This window comes from Bos indicus x Bos taurus, chromosome 6 (assembly GCF_003369695.1).
Source record: "Bos indicus x Bos taurus breed Angus x Brahman F1 hybrid chromosome 6, Bos_hybrid_MaternalHap_v2.0, whole genome shotgun sequence".
NCBI lineage: Eukaryota > Metazoa > Chordata > Mammalia > Artiodactyla > Bovidae > Bos > Bos indicus x Bos taurus.
In genome coordinates, this window is record NC_040081.1 from 12,733,246 (window position 1) to 12,759,390 (window position 26,145).

At 38.1% G+C, this 26,145-nt stretch overlaps 1 protein-coding gene across 17 annotated transcripts in view; it reads right to left on the minus strand.

Moving 5' to 3' along the window:
- Positions 1 to 26,145, minus strand: part of ANK2 (ankyrin 2) — a 365,297-nt gene that overhangs the window by 282,099 nt on the left and 57,053 nt on the right. Inside the window, exon 1 of one of the 17 annotated variants that reach the window (XM_027543764.1) lies at positions 2,974 to 3,670. The exons of 11 other annotated variants lie outside the window; for them this stretch is intronic. In XM_027543764.1, coding sequence (XP_027399565.1) covers positions 2,974 to 3,102 — 129 coding nt within the window. In that variant the 5' untranslated portion in view covers positions 3,103 to 3,670. Of the gene's footprint in view, positions 1 to 2,973; positions 3,671 to 26,145 lie in introns of those variants that run through there. 5 more of the 17 variants (XM_027543777.1, XM_027543782.1, XM_027543786.1 and 2 more) reach the window with 5 other exon arrangements.

The following is a 26,145-nucleotide window of genomic DNA, read 5'->3' on the forward strand; positions in this document are numbered from 1 at the left end:
AGAATAAATCTTGAATCTAGAATAAAATAAATTTTATTCTAAGATAAATCTTGCTTGTCATGAAGTTGAAACTAGGTTCCTTAGTATACAAATCCAGCATTACAAAGACGGTACCACTGAGAAGCTGGTAGAGGGGTTACAGCCAAGCACGCAGTGTTTTAACTTTACAAATAATTAAAATTTATTTGAAATGTTTTATGGAATACAAAATAACAACACAAAAATTCTTTTAATTAACAGCAAGTTTATAAAAGAATATTAAAATGAAATCTAAATATGAGGATGCTTAATTGATTTAATACTCTATAATATTTTACTTCAGTAAAAGTATTTTCAAAATCAGTTTATTTTTTTCAAGATCCACAGTTGGTTTTAACACCACAGGGGAATGTCTCATCTGAATTTTTTTAATAAACTGGTTCATCTACAATACACTTTACAAATGGATATGTAAATGGTAAACCCAATCATCGCTACAACTGATGTATTCCCTTATGGTTATAAAATGGCATCAGCAAATAAAGTATAAACATTTTTAGGTTAATTTCTGGAGATGGTGTTCCAGAGTGCTGCTAATAAGCAAACATGCTTTTTTCATTTCTTTTGGAATTACCATTATATATACCTTAAGGAGGGAGAAGGCAATGGCACCCCACTCCAGTACTCTTGCCTGGAAAATCCCATGGATGGAGGAGCCTGGTGGGCTGCACTCCATGGGGTCGCTAAGAGTCGGCACGACTGAGCAACTTCACTTTCACTTTTATGCATTGGAGAAGGAAATGGCAACCCACTCCAGTGTTCTTGCCTGGAGAATCCCAGGGACGGGGCAGCCTGGTGGGCTGCCTTCTATGGGGTAGCGCACAGTCGGACACGACTGAAGCGACTTAGCAGTAGCAGTAGCAGCATACCTTAAGGAATAATTATGAGGTAGAGCTTTCTTCTTTTAAACCAAATTTTAGAACTAACTCAATTTGGTTATGTGTGCATGGGGCCAGGGGAGGGGGAGGTGGAACTATATCTAGAAGATAAAGCTGACACAGCTAAAAAACCCAGTCACTCTTAGCAAGCACTTCTTGTGCTGTGTAAATAGCTATGTAATGCCACATGCATCTGCAGTACAAAAGGGAAGAGGACCAACAGATTTGTATACCCCCCCCCCAAAAAAAGAGGAACAGAAACAAATAGTAGCTATGCCATTATTTCCCTAATTTAATGATACCATCTTAATACGAAGATCAGATGATCCCATCATATGATCAGTTTCAACCAATGATGTCTCCCTGCCGAGCTGGACTCAAGCTAAAGCAATGCAGCACCCAGGCAACTGAGACTCAACAGCTGTTGGCAGTCTTCCATCTTAATGATGTGGCTTTGCAATTTTACTGAAGTATAGAAAAAGAAGCTTGAACTAGATACAGAAGCAAGCCAAAGGGAGAACAAGAGAGTGGTATGAGTGGTACTTTAGGTAAGCAAAGTTATTAGGTTACAGTATACGCTAAACGAGCACTCCTGGCCAAAAAATAATAGACTGTGTTTCAGAGAACGAAAGATAAAAAAAGATATAATCACAGGAAATTGCTTTATGGCACAATGTTCCATTTAGACAATTAGAAACAGACTGCAGTAGCTGTCGAAAAGGGAGCCAACTCCCACCAAAATGGCCAATAACATCCTTGATATTATAAAAAAGAATGAACGCATCCTTGAAACAAGGCCATTTAAAGGTCAGGCAGGCAGTATTAAAGTTTTCCCCAGAAGGAAAATAATAATATACGGCAAATGTTATTTGTTTGTATTGCCTCATGACAATCATTTGATCTAACTACTGATGAAATAAGTAGTAACACTGAAATGTAAGGAATCCCTGCACAGTAAGATCTGAACTTAATGTGGGTCCTCAAGTGTCCTTCCAAGAGTGAAGCAAAGATAACAACCCCCAAATGAAAAGGTAGACGCATCTATTACTGAAGAAACAAAAGACATTGAGCACATGGATTATTAAGCCTATGGATCCCCAATGCATCCCTAATCCCATAGCTATGTTTAACAGCTTGTGTACAAACCACTATTTTTATGCTCTGCTAATGTAATATGTCATTTATCATCTTCCGAAATTATTCACTGACCCACTTTGTTAATTAAAGCACTTACAGAAATCTCCTTGCCTTATAGAAACAGACCACCAGCTAAAGGAATAGTTCAGTTCCATCAAGTTGTAAGATTGTTTCTGTCTTAAAGAAAAAAATATTTTAAAAGATAGAGAAAGACAATGATTCTCTACTTTACTGTAAATGGAATCAACATTTTGTTCCATTTACTTAACCCTGGTCTTTTAACTTAGTGGCTACAGTCAGAAGAGAAAAGCATAAGATCATTAATGAAAACCAAAAAGTGAATTAAAATTATAATTTAAAAAATTCTGAGACACAGCTCACTGCATGAAGACTCTCAGTATAGTTTTACATGGATCAGTGTCAACCTTTAGAAGGGGAGGGGGGCAGAGTAAATAAAACCTGTGGTTTATTCTTAACCAGAGATCTACAGCAGATACATAAAGTCAGAGAGAAGGCACAGGCTAAAGATCCTGTAGTAGAGGTGATGAACAAGAAGAAAATACTTTAACCCTCCAACCAATCTTTCCTGCTTCTATGACAAGTGTTCAGAGTCACTTGGAGGAATAAAAAAAAAACGCCTAGCTTTGAGACTGAATAAAGATATTAAGGAAAAGCAGAAAAATGAAGTGGAGACTTTTTTTTTTTTTTTGTCTTTACTTGGTTAAGCCAAGGAAATTTGCCCTGCTCAGGCATCTCTTCCCAATGCAGCAAATTTAGGCATGAGCTATAGGCTGCAAACTGAGCTTGGAAATGGTGCAGGGGAATGATGGAGGGAAGGGAGGAGGAAGTTGCCAGCTCTGAGGCTGATGGTTCTACACTGAGCCTCACAAGCAAGGGCCTAAAGGGATGCTCCTCATACCTTTCTTTTCCGTTCCATACGTTCCCTGGGGATTTTCCGTTGTTTTTTCCTCTCTCTCTCCAGGTTTTTCTCCTTTTCATCCAGTTCAGCCTCTCGAACTTTTTTAATAGAAGCAGCAGCGTGAGCCATTTTTGCAGAGGAGAGCAGCAGGAGCAGTTGCGGCAGCTCAGTTTCCACTCCCCAGCAATCCAGGTGATATTAGAGCTAGATGGGGAGGAGATTTTCCCCACCAGTGCAATGGCTGGCAGCCAGAACACTCACAAAATAATCCACTCCGCCCCCGAGCTAGGTCGGAATCTTGCTCCAGCCTCCGCAGCATTCATAATTCACAAGGTACCAAGGTCTGCGGCCAACCCCCTCCAGGAGCGCACACCTGCACACACGCGGGCATAGGTGGGCGCCCACACTTAGAAATGGTCCCACGGGGAAGGCGGAGCACTAGATTCCGAGCTCTTCAGCCGTTGGATGGCCGCAAGGGCAGACAAGCATCCTACTAGTTGAAAAAGCCTTCCTCTTAGACACACATCACCAATTGGAACGGTCTTTGGGGACTCCTCCAGACAGTCTGTGTCTTCCAACTGGAGCCAGGAAGAGGCCACCGTGGAACTGGAAGGGGGTGGGTAGTTGATTGCCGCTTGCAACCACACCTCTATGCAGGGTGAGAAGAAAATGGTGCGGTCTTGCTAAATGACTCGCTGCTGCTACTGCTGCTGCTGCTGCCGCTGCCGCTACTGCCGTTGCTAGGGCTGCTCTGCTGTAGCACATGACATGAATTCCCGTCTCTTAAATCTCTCAGCCCTTCCCCTCTCCAAGGGTCATTTAAGAGGGAAGAATCAACGCTGCAGTTCGGGGGGAAGACCAGCGCAGTTGGAGTCACTTGCCACTGCCAGAGAAACACGGGGGTGAGCCCGTCTGGGAAGGGCTGGGAATACTGTCACGCGTGAGCCCGCATTAGGGAGCTGCGTTAAGCAGGGAATGGAAAGGAGCTGTCAGCGAGTACACAGTATAATCTGGACTCAGCCAGGTTATCCTGGGAGAAAGAGGGGGCCCTCCAAAGAGGGAGAGGAGAGCAGAGGCAGAGAAAGGGAGAGAGAGAGAAGCAGGCCACACCTGAAGTCACTCTCCATCATTCTGAGGCACACAGGTACTCATCATTCATTACCAAAGGCTTTCCTTAAATACAGAATTAACTAACGTGATGAGGTCATGCAGGATTAATATTTCTGGATGTTCCTGCATGTATACCCAAGAAAGAGATGCAATGAAAGGAGAGAAAGGATACAACCTGTTAATTCAAGAAGATGCAGCTCTGTATACTGTTTTAATTGCTTATAGTACCAGTCTTTTTGCTTAGAAGTTTACAATTTTATCTAGGGCCAATAAAATGTCACTCCTTTCTTAATTATTCATCTCTGGACTCTAGAGTCATAACACTGCGTTGAACACAGTGGATTATGGACCCCTCCATCCCTACATATAATCACACAGTTGTCTCATTTTAGAAGAAAATTTTTAACTAGTACTATAATTGCTGACATTTAAACAATAGAATCCTATCCTACTTATATCCTATTATTAGGAAAAAGGTAAAATATTAAAAGTGCTCTTTTACAAAATGGCATATTTTTGTATCCTAATTCTATGACATATCTACCCAGATAAAGGAAAATGTAATGTTTCATTTCCAATATTACATGAAGAGAGTAACTCTTCTGGGAGGGAACATACTAATTTTCTATACTGTGGGTCGTCTCTACGTATTTTACCTATTACAACATAATTTGTAATTTTTCATTTTTACCTAAACTGAGTTGAAAGAAAGGATTAATACAATATCCCATAAGCAAGCAAAATGTACTTCATGGTAGTTCAGGGAAGTGGTCCCCAACCTTTTGGGCATCAGGGACAGGTTTCATGGTAGACAATTTTTCGATAGCCTGGGATGGGGGGAAGTTTGGGGGATGATTCAACCACATTACATTTATCGTACACTTTATTTCTATTATTATTACATCAACTCCACCTCAGGTTATTAGGCATTAGATCCTGGAGGTTGGGGACCCCTGATACAGTGAACCCTGCACTTAAATCAGACTCAAAAGTCAGTCAAAAAATAGAAATAATTGCCATGGCATGAGCCAGCATTGTATTGGCACCATGAAGATTCACAGGTCGGTTAACTTTCAGCCAGCATGACTAGTTTTTTTATATATGATGAGCATAACTTTCTCTGACTTGACCAGCTGAGAATTCATCTTCTAAAAAAAAAAAACAAACAAACCAGCTTATTAACTCCCTCCTCTGGAAAATCTTGTATGTCTTTACAAAGAACCATACATAGATATTTAAGTTCCTTAACCAGGTGAGTCGTTGCCTTCCACTTGATATAAGATAATTCAAACATTTTCTCCTCTGAGGGTCTTTGAGATAATCATCTGTGATGGTATCAAAGCCGTTATTAGCAATGAAAGTGGTTCAGTGAGAATAAAAGACTGAAGCACAGGGTGATCCTAATGCCATCTGGCATTCTCTTTTCCTCTAAACATTTTTTTAAATGTTTACAACCAACAAGTCTTACTTGATTTGTGAATATCCTTTTAACTTAATAACATGAATCCCAACAAACTGTACTTGAGTCTCCTAAAGCAGATTCTCTTTAGTGAGAATCTTTCTGGGCTTGTCTGGGATGATGCCTGTCCCACACCCCTTTAGAACCTGCTTATACTGGATCACAATATCTTCTCCTCTCTATAAACCTCCCCAGAGGAAAACGAAAAACCACAAGCACAGCTAGAGAGGAAAGTGGGGAGTTCCTGCTGTTAAAAGCATTTGTTTGTTTCATTAGCCTTTAATGAACTCAATAGGCCTACTTGTAAAAGTGGACAATATCAGTTTAATTATCTGATTTTCTACAACCAGGAGAATTACACATTTTTAAAACTACAATCTAACAACTTTACAAAAAAATTTTTTAGGCATAGTTAACAAAGTCTTAATCCTCTAGATTCCCTCCATTTTTCTACAAAAAGTATGTGAGCTCTTTTCTTCATTCTGTCACATGAAGAAAAGGTAATGAATCAGATGTTAGTTTGACATTAATCTTTCACAAAGCACCATGATTGCCAGATCTTTAAAAACAATAATTACACTACTTTGATTACATTTTCTCATAATATCTTTGCATGCAACTCAGGGAGCAAAGTCACCGTGATTTTACAGTTGAGGACCCCAGAAGGCCAGTGACTTGCTCCAGATAGCCCTCCCCAGGAATGGAAGGAAGGCTGAGGTTCCGTGTTCTTAAGTCAGCCCACCTCGGGAGAAGGAACCCACCCAGAAAGCCTCACTATGGGCTCTCCTACTCAAATTACAGGAAATCTCGGACTAGTATGAATACACTTAAATAAAATAAACTGATCACACGTTCTTTTTTAGCCCGTGATTTTTCATTCATCTTTTTCCCAATCACAGAAAGTTTTCTTCCCACATAAGATGGATAGATGCACATAATCCTTTTTGGAGTGTCAGATCGGACATTCCTATCCAGTGATAATGTTGCCTCTCTACTACTGACTTATTTAATAGTAAACTGTTGAGAAAATCATTTTATAAAATCATTCCTTCTTGTATATTTGTGTTGCTCACACCTTCCTATGATTTTCTATTTGAATGGAAAAAAAAAAAAAAAGTCTCAATTTTCTGAACAAAGAGAGCAGCATACACTCACCAGCTGACCTCTGCAGAGACAGGGCACCAGGTTCCAGTCCCAGGAGCTCCGGGCCATTTAAATGATGCATGTACCACAAAAAAAGGAGTCTTCCCATCAAGCCTCTAGCAGAGAGAGAATACTGGCTGAATTCTGAATTTGTAACAAAAGCTGCTTCCTTTTACAAAGCATTTTGGCCATCACTGGGATAAGCTTGTGTCTGCCTTCAAAGTAAGGAATGCACTGTCGTTTACATTTAAACTCGAGAGCCAGCTTAGATAGATTGCCCTTCAGAGAGGACATACTTCACTTTAAAGACAGGAGAGAAAACGGCCATTTGCTGTTCTCAGTCTCTAGCATTCCATTGATCCAGAATCCCAAGAAAATCCTCCGCAGACATCAGGCATCAGTCGGGACGTTGTTCAATAACAACTGAGCTAGCCATATGCAGTTTAATCTCCCTGCCTCTGCCCAGCCTCACCAAGTGAAGCAGCTATACAATTAAACAGCATATCCTGTCACTCCTCCACAGATGGAAAGTGGATGGTGAGTGGGAAAAGAAGCAAAGGCACTACAAAGACTTAGACCATCACCTAATCAGGAAAAAATAAAAGGCTCTGCTAACTTGCACTATGAACCAAGAGTTCATTCTATTCAAGTTCAAGGGTGTTTATCCATATTTAAAAATGTATGTGTGTTCTCAGACAAATGAATGGTCAGGGTAAGGTAAAGCGGACCGAATGAGTGACTACCTTGACATATCACCGCCCAATTTGTTTTGTTGTTGTTTAGTCACTAAGCTGTGTCTGACTCTTTTGCAACCCTATGGACTATAGTCCACCAGCCTCCTCTGTCCATGGGATTTCCCAGGCAAGAATACTTGAGTGTGTTGCAATTTCCTTCTCCAAGGCATCTTCCTGACCCAGGGATCAAACCCGTGTCTTCTGCATTGGCAGGTGGATTCTGTACCACTGAGCCACCAGAGAAGCCCCCAATCTGTTTTACTCGAGCCAAACCAAAAGTCAATTTGATAACACAAATTAATAAAGCAGAGCTTGCTAGTAATGTAATAGGTCCTACTTTCTGTAGGGAGATGACTTGGTTAAAATTACAATACCCAAATCGTGTCTTCCTTCCACTTCTGCCTGAGGAATGGAAACAGTTTCCATAGCTCAGGATGGGCCTCCCTGGTGACTCAGCGGTAAAAGAATCTGCTGCCATGAAGGAGACTCGAGATCAATCCCTGGGTCAGGAAGATCCCCTGGAGAAAAAAATGGCAACTCACTCCCGTATTCTTGCCAGAGAATTCCATCGACAGAGGGGCCTGGCTACAGTTCATGGGGTTGCAAAAGAGTCCGACACAACTGAGCGACTGAACAACAAAATCATAACTCAGGATGGAGAAGCAGAAGTGGTCCCAAGGCCCTCACCTTCCAGCCTCTGAAACAAGCTCACAGCACTTCTGAGGTTTCCCAGAAACTTTCCAGCTGGTAACAATGGTAAGGGCACAAGGAGTGAAAAACTTCAAGCCACACAAATTATAGGAGATAAATAGCTAACACTTTGTCAGCACAGGCCTTGGCTCTATGAGGACAGTCAGGGGATCGTGGGCAGCAGCCACATCTGTAACAGTGAGAGGTAAGAGGAAAGCACAGACAGAAAAGGGAAAATCAAAAAAGCCACAATTCAGAAGAAAAAAAGAAACACAAGCCTATCTCTCCCTGAATTTTGCCAACCCTCATCTCCAATCATTCATTCCCCAAGTGCAAATTTAGATGAACAAAGATGACTGTTCCTCAGCCTCACTGGTGAAGATGGGAGCCTGTGGGCACGGGTTGTATTTGCCCGTCGTGAAAAACTTCTGACAGAAAATCCCTTCCGCTGAGGCTTCTTATTCAAATTTATTTTCTTGTGCTCAGTTGGACAGGAAATAAAGAAACAAATTCATTCGGGAATCAGAAAAGCCCCACAACGCTAAAAATCTGTCTTCCTTTTAATCTACACTATAATACCTTAGATTAAAAGCCTAGGAATTAATCTTAAAAAGCGCTTCTAAAATATTTTTCAAATAAAAACTTTCTCCCCATCCTCACCTCATTACTGCACAGCTTATCTCTGGTGCCATCTTTTCATCAAATACAGTTACTGAAGGCCCATAAGAGCCAGTCAAGGAGCACTGGGGATCTCGTAGTGAAAATGGCAATCTCTGCCCTCATGGAGAAGAAAATCCAGGTGTTACATATTCTCAGACTTCCTTGCGGCATCTCAGTCTCTTTGTATTGTCTAGTTTCTGGAACTATGAATATTCAAATCTTGACTAGAAAGCTCCTTCCCAAGGTTCACGTGCCTTGTTTCAAGTTTGCAACTATTTCTTAGATATCTTCAAATGTCTTCTCGGGACTACACTCTTCTTTTAATTATTTAAACTTTTATTCTGAAAAACATAATGATCATGGGTAAGAAAGACCCACAGTCTATTAGGGATTGAAATATTGGGGTTAAGTTCTAATCCCTCCTGAAATTTTACTGTTATGTTTTTAACAACATAAAACTTCCCTTTGGGGTTTGTAACAGCTTTTTATAAAAACTCAGAATGTGTTTCTCAACCTTTTTACTTTGGTAAAGTAAAGAACACTGAATTGTGGTTAAAATGTAAAAATGCAATCCCAAGCCTGTTAGTCCTAAAGAACCCTGAAGATATTTTTGTGTGCCTATTATCCATAAAGGAATTTCTATTTTAGAAATTTTATTTTTACTCAGGAATTATTACTTGACAGTAGCTTTAGCATCTCAAAGGAAACAACTTATTGGTAAGGGAGAGGAGTCTGATCACTACTTGAAGGCTTATATCTGTACAATGTCAATTACAGAAGTGCCACTGAGATAGTTTGACAGAACACGTTTTAGTTAGACACAAAAACAGATTATTTTCTTGATTGTGACAAAATTATTTTTAATTCTTATTCTTTGTGTGAATCCAAATTAAGCCATGTGTATCCTAAATTTTTGTGAAATAACATATTTGCATATAAATCAGTAAGGCTTAAAAGCCCATGAGTGGGGGGTTTAAATGAATGGGCTATTATTCTATACTTTTTATGGACCATGAATTGTAGCCCTCTAACTCATTATTCCTGGCCAGTAAATTATTAGCCAAAAGGTCTCGTTGTTTTTCAAAATTAACCATATAAAAAGGGCAAAGTGTAATCTTAGAGTATAAGCAAATAAGATCAAATATCCAATCAGTGATAGACATTTCAGATCTCTGATTTTCCAATCTAATGCATTTATCATTAAAACAGGCACATAAACACTTTCTAGAGTTTCAACAACCACTTTAGTGCCTAGTAGAGTTTCTGTGATACTTCAATAGGTATAAAAGACATAAAATATGTTGTTTCAATAATACAAGCATTTAAAAAAAAAATCCCCTTGTGACAGAATTGCTGGTACCAGAAAACTGAAGTACCATAAAGTGTTACCATTATATCCATAGGTAGTTAGAAATTTTTATAAAGATCTGGATTATTGTTGCTTCTGGTGCTACTACATATAGTTAGCCATCTCCTCTCTGACTCACTGAGTGTCCATGAACTGTTTCACAAAAAATGTTCTTTTTATTGCAACCTTTGTTTAATTAACCTATAAATAAAATCTGTTGGTAGGCAGTCAATGTTTCTTCCTTTAGGCATGACCAGCACTTTTCATTTTATACTTACTCATGCAAAGTCATAGTCCATGAATAGGGAGCCAAAGTACAAGATTTAACCAAACTTTCTTTGGAAACCACATTTTAGAGGTAAGGCATGGTCAAGTCTTTTCTGTGACCTGGTGAAATCAAATATCACTTTGAAATCAAATCAATCATGGAAATACTAAACACCGACATACACAGTACGTGTTTCCAGCTACTGAAACACACTAGCCATGTTGGATGAATATAAAGAACTTCTTAATAGCAACAAATAACTGACGTGATAACAAGGAATTCCTAGGCAAAACTGAAGGAAAATGGAACTACCGGGAGATAAAATAAGCAGAGAAATTCCTTTTGTTTTCTGAGTGTATTTCCTAGGAAATTTGAACTTTCATTTTGCAAAGTTCATCAGCAAGAGGGCAGAAATCAGGGAACTCTACTCAGTGCTCTGCGGCAAGGAAAACCAAAAAAGAGGGGATATATTGGATTGGCCAAGAAGTTCAACAAACTTTTTGGCCAACCCAGTATTTATACATACAGCTGATTCACGTTGCTGCTCAGCAGAAACTACCACAACATTGTACAGCAACCATGCTCCAATAAAAAGTAATTTTAAAAAGGAAGGCAGAAATCAAAGAGCAATCAATGTCTATACAAGGTGCAGAATCATTTAAGTACCTCCCCACAACAAAAAGCTACATTCTCAAGCTAGGAATAGAATAATAAATAAGCAGCCCTGTTCAGCAGAGGTTTTATTGCCTGGAGTTTGAACAAAACTCAAACCCTGAACTTGGATCAGGGTGATTTCCAAATGATTTGTGACCACAGAACCTGGGAGAACTAAATACGTATCTTCTCTGAAGAAGTTACCTTCGTCCTTGGCCTCAAATTATCTACATAAATTAATTTTTCAAGTACCTGCCTGCAATCAAAGACAACCAAACATACAGCAAAAACCACAGAGCAGAGAGACAGACCTATAAAGACTTGAACAAAAGGCAACTATGAACAAGGCACAGACACAAAAGAGATAAATTAAAGGAAAAAATAATCAGTTCTGGTTCCCCAAAGTAGCATTACGTAGATTAGAAGTTAAATAATCTGAACTCTTCAAGCACAATCTTATCTCATTTTTTTCTGTACCCTTCCACCAAACTACACTATTTGCATAAGAACAAATAGCAATAAATGTTAAATAAATGGGCAATATAAGCATCAAATGAATTGTAGAAGCAATATGTACTATAGGACTTTAGAACAATATACTATTTCTTAATAAAAAGTTTTAACAATGAAGTAATAAATCTTAATAAAGAATTGCATCCTTAAATATTTGATAATTCAAAAATGGCACCAAAATCTAATAAATACATGTTACTGAAAAAATACAATAGAAATACTTTTCACAAGTTACAAGTTTTATATAAAAAACAAACTTGATGGCTTAGGTAGAAACTTTAGACAATGTTCAACCAAACTTTGTAAAATAGAAACAACTATAGAGAGTTTTTTCGGAGAAGGCAATGGCACACCACTCCAGTACTCTTGCCTGGAAAATCCCATGGATGGAGGAGCCTGGCAGGCTGCAGTCCATGGAGTCTCGAAGAGTCGGACATGACTGAGCGACTTCACTTTCACTTTTCACTTTCACGCATTGGAGAAGGAAATGGCAACCCACTCCAGTGTTCTTGCCTGGAGAATCCCGGGGACGGGGGAGCCTGGTGAGCTGCCGTCTATGAGGTCACACAGAGTCGGACACGATTGGAGTGACTTAGCAGCAGCAGCAGCAGCATAGAGAGTTTTTAATGTTTCAAGTCTGTGATACATTTAGATTTCAGTGTCTTCAGAGAAAGGGAATGAGTTTTCTTCCTCCCCTCATTTCTTAAAAAAAACATAGAGTAGAAGTTCTAACACACCTTTACTTAATAAAATGTCTCTATGCTCTCTATGAATACTGACTAATGCTCACTGTGTATTAAAAGCTTGTAGCTTATTAGCTCTTGAATATTATGTGTATATTTTTCTCCCACCAGTAAAGTTGTATGCTTACCAAAAGCCAGGTATGTTTACTACTAATCTTTTTAATCTCAGTTGTAACTTTATTGCAATTATATAATATAAATTAATAAATCTTTTCTAATGAAATATGGGTGCAAAAGAGTTGTTTCATGAAAATTAACATAAATGCTTTGTAAGAACTTGATGAAGATGAATCCTAACAAATATTACTGTTGAATTATAGGTATAATTATTAAACTTGCTGAAACAAATGTAAAAGATGGGGGAAGTGGCTTTAAAAATCTAGAAATCATACAAGCAGATTGTTTTGAAAATGTCTTTAACTTCTGACTCCAATTAAAAGATATCAAACTGGAAAATAGAGATGAGACAATACCTATGAGTATGTATTGTTAAAAAAGATAAGGTGAAGCCCCAAACAGTGGCAAGTTCGTAAACAAAATATTCTTAGATGAAATGTTATGATCTTACATCAAACCATCGGTAAGAAAAATTCCAATGTATACATTTCAAGTTAAAATAAAATGTTTTAAATATGTATGTATCATTGTTTTTGATTCTCCACATTAACCATCTTTTTGTTTTTTTACTAAGGGATTAAATAATAGTTTTGATAATGTTACAAAATAAAGTTTCTTTTGTGTGGTAAAGGGTCTTGAGTTTGGGTTTTGAATTCCAACTTTGGCCTTATAACTTTGGGTATATTATCTAGTCTACAAAGACTTCAATCTTCCTTTTAAAAAATATAAATGGGGATAATGTCTATCAAATAGAATCAAGAGAACTCGTGCACATATAACATCTGTTCTGAGGGAAAAAAAAGAAAAACATGAATATAAAAGCATGAAAGGGAAGCAAATTCAACTGTAAAACACAAACACAGGAAATAGGACATGAGATAGAATAACCCTTCAAAATAGTGTGTGTAGATAGAAAATGCTGATCACTTTGGATAACCAACATCATTAATAAACTCACACTTCTCAGGACTATATGTATAATGAAAGCCAACACAGTCCTTGTAACACAGAATAAATCTTAAAGTCAATGAACACGTGCTATGGTCTGAATGTTTGTTCCTTAACCCCAAAATTCACAGGTTGAAATCTTAATACCAAATGTAATGACATTATCAGGTGGGCCTTCAGGAGGTTAATTAGGTCATGAGTGAGATCAATGCCCTTATAAAAGATACCCCAGAGAGCTCCCTGCCTGCCTTCCACCATGGGGGAATACAGCGAGAAGCCTGCCACCTGGAAGTGGGCCCTCATCTCATCTGACCGTGTTGGAACCCTGATCTCAGACTTCCAGACTCCAGAACTGTAATAATGCATTCCTGTTGCTTATAAGCTACCCAGTCTGTATTTTGTTATAGTACCTTGAATAGATAACACATGTGCCTCGGAAAGTATTCATTAGCCCCTATAAAAGTACGACTTTTTAGAGTTGTATTGCTTAAATGAATTAAGTACCAAAGACTTAGACCAGGCCTCAATCAGAATAAAGGGACATCCTACAAAAGCTTCACTCTGATTGGAAAAACAAAGAACAATTACCGTCTGGCTACTGGGGAGGCACAGTTCCAAATGGAAGGTTCTGTAACGATTCTTTTGTAAATAGATTTATAACCAAGGCAAAGTAATAAACAGGTAGGAGATGGAATGCTTTTTCACTCTCATAATTAATCGCTAAAATTCAATTTTAGTAAAGAGCAACAACTACACAGTCTATCCGTTTGGCACGCCTATGAAATACTGTGAGAAAAATCGGTCAAAATAAATGCCTTTGCCTCCTACTGTACAGCACAGGGAATTCTGTTCAATGTTATGTGGCAGCCTGGATGGGAGGGGAGTTTTGGGGGAGAATGGATACATGAATGGGTACAGCTGAATCCCTCCACTCTTCATCTGAAACTGTTCATCTTGTTCGTCTGAAATTGTTAATCAGATATACTCCACTTTAAAATAAATAGTTTTAAAAAAAAGTCTTTTCCATTCCTAAGATTGGAAATAAAACTGCCATCTTTCCTGAAACAAAACAAACAAACAAACAAACAAGACATACAACCACACAGTAGGAATTATAATTGAAGACAAAAACCTGTGTGAGGAACTTTCGTAACTCGCACATTATTCTGCTCATATTTTTTCCTGCAGTGTCAGCATTAGGATTTTCACAGAGGGAAAAATATTTACAACACTACTCAAGAAGAGCTGACTTTGAATTTGGAAGAATATTTTTGGATAAATCAGAGCCGAGAGTTTCGATTATCTTCCTCACCTCACTGGGGTTTCTGCAGAGGCATTCAGGGGCTCTTCTGAAATTAAAGCAGCTCCACGTGTATCTCCTCTATGTGTTGGAAAACTCCATTTTAGGAAAAGGATCTGGTGCTTAAACAGACAAACAAAAACTAGAAAACTGAAATCTAGTGTGCTTGTGCTCAGTCTTGTCTGACTCTGAGATGCCATGGACTGTAGCCCGCCAGTAGCTCCTCCTGACTGTAGCTCCTCTCTCCATGGAATTTTCCAGGCAAGAATACTGGAGTGGGTTGGCATTCCCTTCTCCAGGGTATCTTTCCAACCCAGGGGTCAAACCCACATCTCTTGCATCTTCTGCATTGGCAGGTGGATTCTTTACCACTGAGCCACCTGGGATCAAAACATTCAATTCCTCAAATAATACTTTAGAGCAACTGGATTTAATAGTTTATATCAGAGAAATAAACTATGTAAATTTGTAGTCATGTGTGTAAATAGAAATTGATAGAGTTTGGCAGCCCTCTGCTGGCTGAAAGATATTAAATCCAGTTGCTCTAAAGTATTATTTGAGGAATTAAATGTTTTCATAAGGATTACAGGACTCCTTTAATGCTTACTATATGCGTATTTTTTTAGTGGATATTTTCTGTTATTGCAGAAGAGAGACAGGAAATATCCTCTCTGCCAAGCCATGTAATGTAACATCTAACTAGAAGAATATAATGGAGATTATTACTAAAATACCTTGCAGTTTTCTTAAAAACAGAAATTGAAAAAAGCAAGTAAAATTTGCAGACAACAAATATATTTGAAGGTTCTCAGTTGTCAAATCCCAAACCAAGATTTCTCTTAATTAAAAATTACCTGTTGATGGAGTCTTAAACTGCCTAGTAATATGCACTGTCAGATCTAATCTTACATACATTTGACTAATAAAATATAATCAGGCCTTTTGCTTAGAGTAAGTAAATTTCTAAACATGATGGTAGAATCACTTTAGAATATTCAACTGTTAGTTTGGATGTGCAATTTCTGAAGCAAGCCAGGTCCTAGAACAATACTATTTTCACAAAACCTGTTTCACAAATCAACTTTCATGCTTATTAAACCCAATTGGAAAATTATTTGTTGTATATTTTGAAGCCTTAATAGTAAGCCTTAAAAATGAATGAGCCTTGAAATAGTCTCTTTAAATCTTGGATTAATTTCTGGTTAATTCATTGGAAGGACTGATGTTGAAGCTGAAACTCCAATACTTTGGCCACCTCATGCAAAGAGTTGACTCATTGGAAAAGACTCTGATGCTGGGAGGGACTGGGGGCAGGAGGAGGAGGGGACGACAGAGGATGAGATGGCTGGATGGCATCACCGACTCGATGGACATGAGTTTGGGTGAATTCCGGGAGTTGGTGATGGACAGGGAGGCCTGGTGTGCTGCAGTTCATGGGGTCGCAAAGAGTAGAACACGACTGGGTGACTGAACTGAACTGAATTTTATTTCACATATCCAATCTTTTCAAAATCCCATCTTCCTGTTGTATCACTGAGGATGGGATATGCCCAGCCTCTGTCATTACTGCTTCCTAAAACTAACTGATAAGGTTTTGCCCAGTCCACAGTCTTCAATGTTCCCATCCTCACAGCAGAGGCCACTTGATATTCACTTTCAAATTTTTTTCATCTTGTCCCAAGGCAAAAAGGGTTTAGGAATTAATTTCCAATTATCTAAAATGCAGGACCAACTCACTTTTATATCTCAGTTTAGATAACTTGGTTTATGCTTTAATATCAAAATTTAATCTCAACCTGGGGTAGTAAAATTATGACTTCAGAAGTGCTACTGACAGGGATTCCCTGGTGGCTCAGATGGTAAAGAATCCACCTGCAAGCAGGAGACCTGCGTTCCACAGTTACCTGTCACCAACTGCCCATCATTCTACCAAATACCGGGAACAACCCTCCTCCCAAATTTCCATCTCCATGCCTTACCTATCTGCTGGGACACCCCTGTCACATACATTAGATCCTCTCAGTATGTTTGGATTATCACCTATTTCCTGAGGCCACTTTCTACCACCACCCTAACTACTGAGTATACCAAGTCTCACTGTTTTCTGTTTCTGCTGCTCATTGTTCCTAATGAGACACTGCTGGAGGAGTCCCAAGGTACGGTGCTTACTACCAAAATAATGTTCTTCACCTTCACCCACTATATTTTTATTTCATTTATATTCAATCACAGGACACTCCACTTGATTTTTTTAACGATCCTCCCTTGTCCTCCAGTTTTTCCTTCATTATATCTGCTTTTCACTCTTCTTCAAAACAACTGTCCAGATTTATAAAGCTCTTTTGTGATATTAAAGTTTTCAATTTTCTTTTTAAGGTAAAAGTATGCTTTTCCTTTTCTCCTTATTTCCCAACTGAAAAGTCCCATGATGTCTTCATCAAATCATAAATCACTAACTTTTGGGGGGAAAGACTATGACATTTCCCCTGGGGAACAGTAACACGAAGTAGGGGTTACATTCTTAGCTTGATACTGAAACAAGAACCAGACTAGGGGACTGATCACGTGGGCAAAGCGGGTTTACCCTTCAATCTGCTTCTAACGTTAATACTCATCACAGCCCAAGTCTCTTAGAGCCTTGATATTTTAAAAAGCACTGCCCAAGTCAGCATTTTGTCTGTTTTCCAAGGACAAGAATGAGAGGCATGTAGGAGGATAGGGACAAAAATGACAATTCATATTTTTTAACTTCCTAAAATCTTTTACTATAAAACTAGGCTTAAACATCTTCCTCTTATTTTGTAGTTAAATAAACATTCATATGTTTATAAATATTGAATAAACATTCAATATTTCATGAAAAATTTATGCAATATCCTTAAAAATGACTAATGGATACATCTAATGTATATACTCTATCAACTTAATACAGCTGACTTTTAAAACAGTGGCAATAAAAGCTAATATTCCTAAATATGAATCAACCATTCAGGCACAAATTATATCCAGGAATGCATTTCCAGAAATCTTACATGCTCAAAAGTACTAAGCATTACTTTAACTGGATTTTGCTTAGTGTCAAGCAAGATTCTAGATTATTTAAGTCATTTATAGTAAATTCACAATGATGCATATACTGGAGCAACTTTTGATTACTTCCAAAAATTGCTTTTAAAATGTCACTTATATTCTTTTTTATCTCAAAAACGTTTTCTATTTAGAAGAAATCTTCAGTCTCAGATATCACTATATTTAAAACTACATTTAACTATATTTAACACTACATTTAATGCTACATTTAAAACATTTGATGTTTTTGTACCACAAATGCTATCAAAGTTGCCATCAATTCCTGGCCAGGTAAGCATTTACTTCTTAGCTTTTAATGCCATGTCTTTTCTTCTATGAATGTTATAAAAAATTAAATAAGTGGAAAAATATGAGAAATTTCAAGTCAACATGACATAAGCCATGTCAAGTATTTATGTTCCAAATTGAGGCCAGTTTCATTTTATGTAATGGGTTCCAGCAAATCACACTGCAAAGAGAGCTCTATTTGTGACTTAACCCATCAGGAGTAGACAAAACAAGGATGTATTCACATGGGTTTGACAAAACAGATAATATTTTATTACTGATTCTTCTAAGTAGATGAAGGTAAGTAAATTAATATAAAAAAGAAGAAAAGTAATTCTATGAAGGACAGTAGAAAATAACTGGACATATGTTGCATTAACTTTTTCTTTTGCCCTGTTCCATTCTCCCTGCCTGCCCTCTCCATGTGTCATACGTTTCTTTTGGCTCAAAAAAAAAGAGAGAGAGAGAGAGAAAAATTAGATAGGGGAGGATAAGTTGGAGTAGAACAGAAAATGCAGTCATTCTCTGGGGACAATACAAATGTGAAAAGGATAAAGACGAGGATGTCCTAGAAATTCAGTTCAGTCTAGTTATGTGCCTTCAAAATACCTTCCTAAGTTACCAGTGACCCCCATGTTGCCAAATCTAACAGAGGGCTGACAGTCCCTGTATTACCTGACTTTCAAACAGTATTTCATATACCTGAATATTCCTTACTCGTTTGGAAAACTCTCTTTCCTCGGTTCTGGCTCTAGAAACTTCTGTTCTTCCCCGCATCATTTTAGCTATGTTTCAGCCTCCTTTGAGGTGTCCTCCTTATCCATTATCTGAACTCACATGTTCAGACCTGTCCTGGGGTCTTACCTCTTCTCATGCTACACATATTCCCCAGCAGCAGCATCTACCCAGCAGCCAGCCAACACCCTGGGAATTGTCCACATTTAATCTATCTTGTACCTGTGCTTTCTCACCTAAATGTATCTTCGACTATATGTTCCTTGCATCCCTTCATTATCACTGCCTCTCACCAAGGCAATCACAATAGCTTCTTATTAACTCCCCACTTTCCCTCCATCCCTCCTCCCTTCCTCTCAGTAAAAAGGTGTCAAAGTATACATTGTATCCTGCTTAGCAAATGCCTAAACAGTTCCAAGGAATTCACACTGAGATTAGCAACAAAGTCTTCATGATCTGGCTGTTCTTTGCTCCTCTCTCCTGACTCTGCTCCAGTGACCTGATCTTACTTCAGTCCCTCTCCCTGTGTGTGACAAGCCTTGTCCCACCTGAGGACATCTACTTCCCCCTGCCTAGAATGGTGTCTTCATTCTTCTCCTCACTTATCTTTTAAACCACAGATTCAGTGTTACTTGCTTATTTATAGTAGGTTCCTCTGATAACTTTCTCAACCAAGCCAAATTAGGTTTTCTTACAAAACTCTCTTATAACAATCTGTATTCTATTTTATAGCATTTATCACAACTTACAATGATCCAGTTAATTAGGTTCCTATTTGGTTAATGTCTTCCCCTCCCCCCCAATGAGATGTAAACTCCATGAAGGCAAGTTCCTGGTGCCACAAAACTAAGAATATTGCAAGGATGTTTAATTTTGTCAAACATTTCTTCTACATCTATTGAGATGATCATATAATATTTTTGCTTTAGTCTATTGATGTAATGGATTATTTTAATTGATTTTTCACTACTGAAATAACCTTGTATACCATCGTTTTACTTTGTCAGTATTTTTATTAAAGATTTTCACATCTATTTTCAAGACAGATATTGGTCTGCAGTCTTCCTTTCTTTTCATGTCCTTAATCAGATTCTGGTATCAGGGTAATGCTGGCCTCATAGAATGGTTTAGGGTGTGCTCTCTCTTTATATTTCCTGGAAGAGATTGTAGAGAATTGATATTATTCCCTCCTTAGATGTTTTGTTGACTTCATCAGTGAAATCATCTGGGCCTGATGCTTTCTTATTGAAAAAATATTACTGATATAATTTTTTAATAGATATAGGTTTATTCATAGGCCCAGGTGGTACAGTCATAAAGAATCAGCCTGTAAATGCAGGAGACACAGGTTTGATCCCTGGGTCAGGAAGATCCCCTGGAGGAGAAAATGGCAGCCCACTCCAGCATTCTTGCTGGGAAAATCCCAAGGACGGAGGAGCTTGGCAGGCTACAGTACATAGGGTTGCAGAGAGTCAGATACAACTGAGCGTGCACACACAGGCTTATTCATACTATCTATTTTTCCTTATATGAGTTTTGGTAATTACATTTTTCAGTGAATTGATCAATTTCTTTTTTCAATAAAAAAATGTTTCTTTATTGTCCTTTTAATGTACATGGGGTCAGTAATGATAGTCCCTCTTTCATCTGTGATGTTAGTAATTTACGTCTTCCCTTTTTTTCCCTCTTGGTTAGCCTGGTTAGAAATTTTAAAAATTATTTATTTATTTTTGGCTGTATGAGGTTTTAATTGTGGCTGGTGGGCTTGATTGTCCATTGGTACGTGGGATTTTTAGTTCCCCAACCAGGGATCAAACCCACATCTGGACCACTAGGGAAGTCCCAAGCATTAGAATTTTATCAATTTTATTGATCTCCTCAAAGAACCAGTTTTTGGTTTGGTTGATTTTCTGTATTGTTTTACTATTTTCAATTTCACTAACTTCTGCTCTAGTTTTTATTATTTCTTTTCTTCTGCTTGCCTGAGGTTTATGTTGCTCTTCCTCCTACAGCTTCCTAGGGTGGCAGCCTAGATTACTGGGTTTTGGATTTTCTTTTCTAAAACTGCATTCAAGGCCATAAATGTCCTTCTAAGCACTGTTCTTGCTGTTTTGTTTTGTTCATCTGGACTTTTAACTTTTCAAAAGAAACTCAACGTGTATTACACATATGCATGAGTCTGTGCATGTGTGCTCAGCAATGTTGGGCTCTTTGCAACACCTGTAGCCCACCAGGCTTCTCTGTCCGTGGAATTTTCCAGACAAAAATACTGGACCAGGTTACCATTTTCTTCTCCAAGGGATCTTCTCGACCCAAGGATTGAACCCTTGTCTTTTGCATCTCCTGCATTGGCCAGCAGCTTCTTTACCAGCTGAGCTACCAGGAAAGCCCCTATTACACACATAGGCAAATACAGAAAAGCAATATAAATTCTGAAACATGGATAGAATTTAATGATCACTAAGATATGTTAGACCTGTGTAACATTTTATTCAAATCATACATGTATATATGCTTATGTGTATGTACAAAATAAAAATGCCTATAGCTTTCTTGGTTTTTTCCTCTGAGCTAATGGCTAATTGAAATTTCAGAATTAGCATTCTAAAAGGTAAAATGATTAGCAGTTCTCAAATATCTGCAGCATATGATGTTACTGAATCTGTCTACAATTTCTCTTGATTGTATCTAAAAACTAATTTCCCTTCAAACTGGATCAGCCTTAGGCAAAAATTAGAACATTTTTTCAACCACATAATGCTTCCTGAAATAAATGTGTACCAAAAGCAGATAGCTCTGAGAATGATCTAAACATTAATTGATTCTGATAAATTGATTTTTAACCAATAGGATTTTTTTTTAAAATGACTGCTTGCAACTTTTCAAAGTGTCCTTAATGACAAGGCATGAAAACCCCTTCCAACTGCTAGATATGATGACTAGAGTGTAAGCCATTATTCCAGGCTATGAGGAAGAAGACTCATGGTGAGGATAGCTGGGCAAAAAGATTAAAGGACCCTGGATTCCTGGCCCAGTGGAGTACCTCATTAGCCCCAGATTATTTTATGTGAAAGAGAAATAAACTTCTATCTCATTTAGGCCACTATTACTATGAATTTTTAATGGTTCCAGCGATAAATCAATCAGTAAACTAACTAATCCTAATTAATGACAAGATTTACCTGCAATTCAGGAGACTCAAGTTCAATCTCTGGGTAGGGAAGATCCTCTGGAGAAGGGAAAGGCTACCCACTCCAGTATTCTTGCCTAGAGAATCCCATGGACAGAGGAGCCTGATGGGCTAAAATACGACTGAGCAACTGACACTTTCACTTTTCAGGGAACTTTCCGGTTAAAAACAAAAAACATCTCATTCAATCTCTTCAGCAAGTGGTGCTGGAAAAGTTGGACAACTGCATATAAATTATTGAAGTTAAAACACTCCCTCACACCATATTAAAAAATTAACTCAAAATGGCTTAAAGACTTAAACGTATGACACGACACCGTTAAATTCCTAGAAGAAAACGTAAGCAAAACATCTCTCTCATAAATCACGGCAATACTTTCTTAGATCAGTCTCCCAAAGAAAAGAAATAAAAGCAAAAATAAACAAATGGGACCTAATCAAACATACAAGCTTTTGCATAGCAAAGGAAACTATAAACAAAATGAAAAGACAACCCACAGAATGGGAGAAAATATTTGCAAATGATGTGACTGTCAAGGGATTAGTCTCCAAAATAAATGAGGAGCTTATGCAGCTCAATATAAAAAGAACAAACAACCCAATCAAATAATGGGCAGAAGATTTAAATAGATATTTCTCCAAAGAATACATACAGATGGCCAATAAGCACATGAAAAGATGCTCAACATCACTCATTATTAGAGAAATGCAAATTAACATTACAATATATTATCACCTTACATGAGTCAGAATGGCCATCATCAAACAAAATCCACAAATAATAAATACAGGAAAGGGTGTGCAGAAAAGGGAACCCTCTTACATTGTTGCAGGGAGTATAAACTGGTGCACTCACTGTGGAAAACAGTACAGCGGTTCCTCAAAAAACTAAAAATAGAATTACAATATGATCCAACAATCCCACTGCTGGGCATACACCTGGAAAAGATGGAAACTCTAATTTGAAAAGATACATGCACCCCAGTGTTCACACCAGTACTGTTTACAAAGGCCACCTATGTGTCCATCAACAAATGAATGGATAAAGAAGATGCGGTACATATATTCAACAGAGTATTAGTCACAAAAAAGAATAAATCATTGCCATTTTCAGCAACATGGATGGACCTAGATATTATCATACTAAGTGAAGTAAGTCAGACAGAGACAGACAAATATCATGTGATATCACTTATATGTGGAATCTTAAAAAAGGTCACAAATGAACTTGTGTATAAAACAGAAACATATTTATAGACATAGAAAGCAAACTTATGGTTACCAAAAAGGAAAAGGGGATAAATTAGGAGATGGGAATTAACAGATATATGCTCCTATATACAAAATAACATGTACCTAATATATAGTTCAAGGAGCTATGTTTAATATCTTGTAATAACCTATAATGGAAATGAAGCTGGAAAAGAATCTGAAAACCTATATTTATATCTGTATCTATATATATATCAGATATCTCTATATGTAAGACACATATAAGATACATTTACAGAGCGAGAAGATATCTGAATCACTTTGCCACACATCTGAAACTAACACAATATTGTAAATCAAATATACTGCAACAATTAAAAATAAAATAACTCATTCAAATAGAAAAAGGAGTGATTCACAGAAGATTCATGCAGTCACAAGGTCATCTTCAGGAAACAGGAAGAGCTGGCAGCTGTCACAGAAATTTAACTCCCCGTCAGCTCCTGAGTCCTCTCATATTTGAACTTTACAGAAAGAACTGGAATGAAATTTGTAAGACACTGGGGCACAAGCTACACCGCTTTGGCTGCCATTCCCCGTTTGGCACAGTGGGAAATGCGTTCCAGTCAGTTCCTTGGTACCTCAAGGGCACTGATGCCTCAGTGGAGCCTGGTGATAGAGCAGGGGGCAGTGGAAGGAAAGCAGTGATGTGCTCAGAAATCTTTCAACAGCCAATGAGCTGGCTCACCAGACTTGATGACGGACACTGGTTAGACCACACCAGTGATCCCTCCCTTCCTTAAACACAAGAGTGGCGAATGAGGGCAAGGACAGCAGGCTTCTCAGGAGACTGAGATGGGGATATGGGTCATTAAAGAAGACCCGTGACTGTTAAACTGACTTCATTTGTATCCACGGCTGGTGGTGAGGCCTAAAAAAGTTTGGAACCCAGATGTGGTTTCCCAGATGCGGTTTCCATCAGCCACTGCCATTGTTTCAGTTAACTAAAACAAAATGCCACATAAATTACAGAAGAAAATAAGTATGAGCAGGAACAGTGAGATATACAGTATGAATGTACTTAGATGAGACACTGAAGCAAGGGATGAAGATTCCAGAGCTGCTGGGCCAGGAAAGCAGGAGAAAAAGGGTGTAGCAGCAGCGGCCTGCAGGAGGCGAGCTGCAAAATCCTGGAAAACACTCAGCAGTGCTGCAGACTTGCTCACAGCTGGTCCTAACCAGCCCAACTGAGAGCTGAGGTTCTCCTTTCAATATGCTGAAGAGATGTATGGCAAAACCAACACACTATTGTAAAGTAATTAGCCTCCAATTAAAATAAATAAATTTAAATTAAAAAAAATATGCTGAAGAATTTGACTTTCTGCATAAGAATCAATACATTTATAATTTTAAAAAGAAATACAATATTTGCTTCACCTCTTCTAATCTAGGCTCTTTCCCTAGTCCGCATCCTTTTATTTATGGTGACAAGAGGTGTCATTTCTGGGGACAATGGAAAAACAGAGAAAAACAATAAGGAGAAAGGACATGCCGAAACAACAGTTTAAGGTCTAAATACTCTTTGTCTTCATGCAAACCTCTCAGTTACCCACACTATCATTTATTTTAAATTCAAATTATTTCAAATTAATAGGGCTCTTGTTATGTGGATCCTTCATTTTCACCTATACCGGCACCATTTCAGAATTCTTAGAGTATCTAGCCAAAATTAAAAGCTGCCAGAGAAAAAGGCAGAAAAGAAAAAACAGGTAATATAATAAAGGTATATCCTGGAGAACTATCAGCATAGCAGAGAGAAGATAGCCAGAGAGAAATAAGTCTTTTCACTGAGAAAAAGAAAATCAGTATAAAACTTTTTCTGTGAAAAAGGCCTCAGCAACAACTGCATTAAAGTGACTCCCAGCATCAGAACACTTTTTCCATGGTGGGGGAATCCCAAGATTAGAGGAAGGCAGTTCTGACCTCCCATTATGGTAGACCTGTTGTTCCCTTTCACCAGCCCTGCTGATTAGCACGTGATGCATGATCTTAGCTGATGTATCATTGTTCTCTAAATTCATCTGTTGTTTTGAATCTAGCAGCAATGCTATTCTGCCAAGATACCACTGGAGGCCAGTCATGCTACAGTCTAAATTGCAGCCACACCCTAAATTAAAAATATATTTGTACCTAAACGATACTTATAAAAACAATGACTAAACACAAATAAATGTACACAATAAACATATACATTTGTATACATTGTAATGTACACAATTAATGTTCACATTTATTTGTGACTGAACACATAATAGTAAGGTGAAGGTGAAGTCACTCAGTCGTGTCCGACTCTTTGCGACCCCACGGACTGTAGCCTACCAGGCTCTTCCATCCATGGGATTTTCCAGCCAAGAGTACTGGAGTGGGTTGCCATTTCCTTCTCCAACATAATAGTAAACATAATAGTAAAACTTTTTTCTGGAGAAGAGATGGAATTTGGTTTGGATATTTCAATTAAACATCTCAATCAACCCAAATATAACTAAATATATTGATTATCTTGATTGTGGTAATGGCTTTATGGTTTGCACATATGGCAAAACTTGTCATATTGTATACACTACACTAAATATGCACACTAAATATTTATGTCAATTATATTTTTAAAAGCTGTTACTAAAACAGAGGGGCTTCCCAGGTGGCCATGCTAGTGGTAAAGAAGCCAACTGCCAATGCAGGAAACACAAGAGATGCAAGTTCGATCCCATCCCCTGGAGTAGGAAATGGCTTGGAAAACTACACGGGCAGAGAAGCCTCACAGGCTACAGTTCATAGACTCATAAAGAGTCGGACATGGCTGAGCACACACACAGTAGAAAATAAGATACACACGCCCACACAAGAGCTATGCACGCCTCTCCATAGCAGTAAAGTTTTTCTGGCCTTCTCAGTATTGAAGTAATAATTTTGAATCCATAACCAAAGTTCCTT